This window comes from Cibotium barometz, chromosome 35 (assembly GCF_041138505.1).
Source record: "Cibotium barometz isolate CiBa-2024 chromosome 35, ASM4113850v1, whole genome shotgun sequence".
NCBI classification, from domain to species: domain Eukaryota; kingdom Viridiplantae; phylum Streptophyta; class Polypodiopsida; order Cyatheales; family Cibotiaceae; genus Cibotium; species Cibotium barometz.
The window spans coordinates 28,252,303-28,258,302 of record NC_141080.1 but is presented as its reverse complement, the minus strand read 5'-3'; the positions used below and the strand labels follow the sequence as shown (position 1 = coordinate 28,258,302).

General features: G+C 44.6%; 1 protein-coding gene across 1 annotated transcript in view; it reads right to left on the bottom strand.

Annotated features, from left to right (window-relative positions):
- Positions 1 to 217: 217 nt before the first annotated feature.
- LA1 (La protein 1) overlaps positions 218 to 6,000 on the bottom strand; it is a 44,609-nt gene continuing 38,826 nt past the window's right edge. Inside the window, exons 6-10 of the mRNA XM_086774769.1 lie at positions 2,515 to 2,619; positions 2,136 to 2,391; positions 1,655 to 1,802; positions 990 to 1,098; positions 218 to 794 (exon numbers count right to left, since the gene is read on the bottom strand). Of these exons, the coding sequence (XP_086630895.1) occupies positions 620 to 794; positions 990 to 1,098; positions 1,655 to 1,802; positions 2,136 to 2,391; positions 2,515 to 2,619 (793 nt within the window). The 3' untranslated portion in view covers positions 218 to 619. The remainder of the gene's footprint in view (positions 795 to 989; positions 1,099 to 1,654; positions 1,803 to 2,135; positions 2,392 to 2,514; positions 2,620 to 6,000) is intronic.

Sequence of the window (6,000 nt, the reverse complement as noted above, 5' to 3'; positions counted from 1 at the left end):
CTGCTAAAAAAATCATTTCAGATTTCTAAGTAGACAAACTAAAAGGTCCTAGCCTTTAAAGTCCAAAAATCAAAATTCTAAGAAATACTCTGAATCTACAGCTTCAAGAAGGGATCATGATCTAGAAATACTCTGAATCTAAAGCTTCACGAAGGGATCATGATCTAGATCCTTAGGAGGCATGTATTTCTGAATCTTCTAAAGGAAATACAATAAGTGATGCACGTTTGATGTTTTAGATGGACTGACTTATTAACTTAATGGCACTCATATTTTTACAACCACTTTGTTCTTGTGGGCCTGGGATTTCAAAAGTCTGTCTTGATAGGTCCATGCATCACAAGGCACACAGAGGACCCACTTGCAACTGCATGCAGTCCAAACTGTCTTGTAACAAAACATATAAAGGAGAGTCATCAGATCCAAACAGTTCGAGCGGGAAGCCAACTTCGATGGGATGATGTAATGAACAATTACCAAGGTGCCTCAAAACAAAAAATAAACTCAAGGTTTCCGACATTCAGTTGCACCGAAGTACTTGTTGAACCAGTAAAAAGGAGTATAATCGACAAGCTTCTGAGCTCTGTAACTAAGCAAATGAAGATGCACACAAAACATGTCATGATGGTACTTCTTCCAACTTGCTCTGCTTGGAAGGATGGTCGGCCTCATCTTCACTGTCCTTGTCCTCAAACCGCTCATGCTTTCCAAGTTTTGTATCATTTTCTGGCTTTCCCCTCTTATTCTCATGTTTTTCACCCATCCTTCCTCCAGACCTGTCAAACTTATTATCCCTGAATTCAACCAAGTGCAGCTTTAGAATAGAGAAAATTTTCAAAACGCCAGACTGATATATTTTGCCCCGCTTCTGGAGTGGTACATAGCTGCTCGGGCACAGGCACTGCCGACAATACTTGATACAAGACAGAAACAAAACGTTACTTCATAATGGTTCAAAACCACCACCACTAGAGCAGAAAAATAAAAACCTTCGGGGCCTGTTGTGTGATCCTCTACCACGTGATCCTCTACCACTCTCTCCACGTACTTTATCTTGAAAACTTCGGAGTTTGGTCCAGTACTGCTCCTCAGCTTCACCTGCACCACAAACCATACTATCAAACTTGCATAAAGAAAGAAAAAAATTGCAGTCAGCCAAGCCCAACCTATCACCTAGCGTCTGCACATCACAACAGAAAGGAGCAGGCGTTTCCCACCAGCCACTCTCCAACACACCCCGCAGGCCATGCCACCTTCCCTCTGCACCCCATCTTCATACTCACAGTAAGCGCCTTGCAGCCTCCATCAAGCAGCCCCGTGTTCATACAGCAAGGGGAGCTTTATGCCAGAATCCTTGTTATCTACTGGGCCACCCACCATTCACGGCCACATAGGCAACAAGACTCTTTGAAAGGCTACTTTGCCAGCGCTTCAAGCAAATCACCTGTCGGGGCTGCTCACCATGTCAGCAGCACAACAGATGATTTGACCCTCCTTCCAGTTGTGCAAAATATTTTCTTCTTGGAATCATAAGGACACTCAATATCTATCTTCTATTTTAATTGTGCAGCTTGTGATGGACTCTCTCTCTCTCTCTCTCTCTCTCTCTCTCTCTCTCTCACACACACACACACAGAGTCAAAGAGAAAAGCACCTTCAACAGCTTCTAGTGTCGCAATGTGATCTTTCACCACAATACCTCCAGCTTCTGCCAAGACAGCAGCAGTACGGGCCTTCTGTACTTCTTCGGGTTTCTCAAACCGCAAATATCCAGACGTTGCACCTCGATTGAAATCAACATACTGAGATGCAGTGTTGAAGATGCGTCATAAGACGTAAGACTTGAAGAATACAAGGCTTTACAGACAGAACCCATGAAAAGGGAAGATCTCTCCCACCCATCCTACAGGGGTGGAAAATCTCCCCAATGTAACCCCCCACCTGTCCAATACGAGGGGGGAATACCTGCCTGATGGAAAGGGATCTGTCTGTAAAGACCCTAAATGCAGCAAATCAAACCCGCTTGCAGAAGTAAATTTTTTAACCAAAAACAATGATAGAAATAATCATTTATTCAAATGAATACAAAAAAGGGCTTTAATCATGTTGAAGCCAGAAACAGAAGTAAGGCATACCTTGATGGTCCCATAGACCTTGAAAGCATCTCTGACGTCTTCTCGCAAGATTTGGTTTGCTTCATTCTCCAGTTCTTTACCAGAAGCAGAGGTTGTAGAAGCTTCTTTAAGAGCTTCTCCTTCCTTGGAGTCCACAATGGCATTTTCCTTATTCTCAGCCACACCGTCATCCTTAGGACTCATCTTCTGGAGAGAGAAGGCTACAATGAGCCCCTTTGTGTAGCTTGGCTCCTCAGGATCGGCATTCTTGTGCGTGCTACTTCCCCCAAAAACAAAAGCCACTTTAGCAGTACGACAGGAATATTTGACAAATTATTCACACAGATCTACACATAGAACCCTGTCCAGAAAGTAAGCTGGCATGCAGTCCATCCATTACCTCTTATTTCTGTCCTCAAATGATTGCCTTGGATGCTGCCCTCTTGGAGCTGAAGAGAAGTCCCGTTGCACTTGGCACTTCTCCATCTCTGCATCGAAGTCCTTCCTGTGCAAGCATGTAAATCAGGAATCAAGACAATTAACTACTAGTAAATTTTTTGAAAAACACGATGAGTTCTCTTGGCAAATACAATGGCACTCATGGACTGGTGTAAGCCATATTTTGGCTTACCTCAATAAAGGTAGCCTTCAGATTTTGAAGCTTTAATCCCATTCATGATGGGTGGCAGCACTGGATTTCACAGGATTTAGACTAGATGCCAAGCCTACACATTAAGTGCTCCTCTCTTTGGAAGGAGGACATGTAACTGAGATTTTCCCACCACACCAGGCGTCTCAGCCATTGTAGCGCTACCTTGTAACTTTGTCACATGATCCTTGTAGTATGGTCTCTCACATGATGGTTTTATCATGGTTTAATCTAGGTAGCTAAGTTTTTTTTTCTATTTTTCCCATGATAACGTTACTTCATGAATTCATTGTAACACTTATGGTGTTCATGTGAACACGATCTTTGGGTGTGAACAATCCTTACTGAGCAAATCGCAAGCACCTACAGCCTGTAGAGAAGAAAATGCAGCACATCCAAGGGTCAAATCAGCAAAACGCATCCCATCTTCAGTGCAACAGCACAGCTTGCACTCTTGCTTGCATCATCCTCCTCATGCATGCAGAGTTGTAGCGCGGATCTGAGCTCTCCCCCCTCCTGCATTTTTCCAGCTGCCTACGCCTTTCCAGCCCCCTCTCGCCCATTTTCCCACCTGCACGCCCGCCCCCTGTCAAATCCCCACGGATCCCCTCGTGATCGATCTTGGTTCGACACTCGAATCCTGCAAACAAACGAACAAACAAACAAGCAAGGGGGTGCAGGCCTGACTCACCTCCCAACCATGACAGCCGTGGGCAAGCCCACAGTCTTGGCTGTCCCCACCGAGCCACGAGCTGAGCTAACTAGGTTGACGTACCGACCAATCTCCTCCTCGCGACGTCCCATACCGCCACGAAGCTGCCCTCACGGGCCTCGAGACTGCTGCCGGCCTCGGCTACATAAAGCAGGTGCACGTCTGCACTAGATCCAGGCTCCAAGACCATAGAGCTCTCACAAACTCGCGAGACTCTCTATATCCAATAACTAACCTTGGCCACCCTTTTATAGGCTCTTGGCCGGTCATCGGGCGTCCACACTTGGCCGCCCGCCCGTCCATACTTGGGTGCCCGCCCGTTAGTATATCCCTAACTCAGCTCGTCAATCAGCCTGCCTAGTTCCAAGCTTCCCCAAGCCTCGAAACTAGTCTTGCATGCGTATAGCACACGGTAGATACCCACTGTGCACATGACATACTCCCCTTCCTCTAAGAGCTCACTCCTGAGCTCACTAAAAAGCCAGGGTAATCTCTCTAAAGAGAAGTCAATGTCTCTCATGTAGCGTCCTCCTCAACACGATCCTTCCACTTGATCTTGTATTCCGTGATAAGCGTATGACGCAATCTTCGTTCACGAAAGCCAAGAATCTTTTCAGGTTCGTGCGGAACAAATGTCATGTCCTGGACATCTATAATTTCTTGAGGAGTAACTAATTGATCTGCTCCACCCAGTACTTCCTTAAGTCTACTGACATGAAATACAGGATGAACTTTCACATGAGAAGGCAAATCCAATTCATATACAACTGAACCAATCCGTCGTGTAACACGAAATGGTCCACAGTATCTAGGGGATAATTTCGGAGATCTACCTGTCCGTAAAGTCGCGGAATCTTTCGGAACTCGCAAATACACCATCGTTCCTTCAGAGAACTCTCTAGGTGAACGATGTCTATTAGAATAAAACATGTCTCGGTCTTGAGCACTTCTAATAGATTCCTTCGCAACTTGTAACATTTCCTGCATATCTTGCAAAAAATTACGTGCTGCATCATGCTGAAGTCCTGAGAATCCTACTGTAATAGGTGATCTTGGTTGAAAACCATACATAAGCATGAAAGGACTAAACCCTGTACTCGTATGCTTAGTACTGTTATATGCAAATTCTAACATAGGAAGATAATCCTCCCATGAAGTCTGTCTTTTGGATACATATGCCCGAAGCATATCCTCCAAAATCTGATTCACTCTTTCAGTCTGGCCATCAGATTGAGGATGATCTGAGGAACTCAAATTCAAAGTTGTTTCCAACTTCTCGAAAACAAGTTTCCAAAAATCACTCATAAACTTAGAGTCCCTATCACTGACTATGTCCTGCGGTAACCCGTACAGTCTAAACAATTGCTCGATAAACTGTCGAGCTAATTGCGTAGCTGTAATAGTCTTCCGGGTCGGTAAAAATCTAGCCATTTTTGTCAAGCGATCTACCACAACCCAAATAGAATCGTGGCCTTGATGTGTTCTTGGCAATCCGGTAATAAAATCCATGGAAATACTTTCCCACTTATTACCTGGGATTTGCAAAGGATGCAACAACCCAGCCTGTCTAAAGCGTTCAGCTTTATTTGCCTGACAAATCTGACACTTGAGAACATAATCTTCTACATACCCTTTCATCTTCGGCCAATAAAAAGTGTGTTTCACTAAAGATAGCGTCCTATGTACCCCAAGATGTCCGGCAGAAGGGGCGTCGTGACACTCCCTCAGAATCTTGGACCTAATGTCCGAGATCTGTGGTACACAAATTTTGTCATTACGGAATAGTAAACCATTCCGAATCATCCACTGACCTCCTGCAGCCTGAATGGTAGACTGCGCAGTCACCGAGTCTTGGTCAATCAATGAGCTCCCGTCCTGGATCTTCTGCCAAAATGGACCAAAATAACTATCAGTCCTGCAAAGCCCTCTCAATGACTGAAATAAGTCAGTAGAAATCTCGGTGAACGACAAAGTATTCACCTCTCTAATCCGACTAAGCGCATCTGCAATACTATTCATGGACCCTTTCCGATAACGGATCTCAAAATCAAAATCTTGCATTAACTCTGCCCAACGAGCTTTCCTGCCTCTCAAATCATCCGCATCACACACATACTTGATTGACTGATGATCAGTCAATACCACAAACTTGGAGCCATATAAATAATGTCTCCAAACCTTGAGAGCATGAATCACAGCATAAAGCTCCTTCTCAAGGGTTGGCCAACGAGATTGAGTGTCGTCTAGCTTTTTACTTTCAAAAGCAAACGGTCTACCATCTTGAAATAAAGCAGCCCCGATAGCATAGTCACTGGCATCAGTTTCAAGAACATAAGGCCGACTAGGATCAGGCAATGCTAAGATAGGTGCTTCCTTGACTTTATCTTTCAAAAGTCTGAAGGCCATATCCAAATCGTTATTCCAAGTGATAGGCTGATTGGACTTACGTCCACGACCTTTCAATAAGTCGGTCATCGGTAGTGTGAGCTGAGAGTACTCCTGTACAGATTTCCGAAGAAAAACAA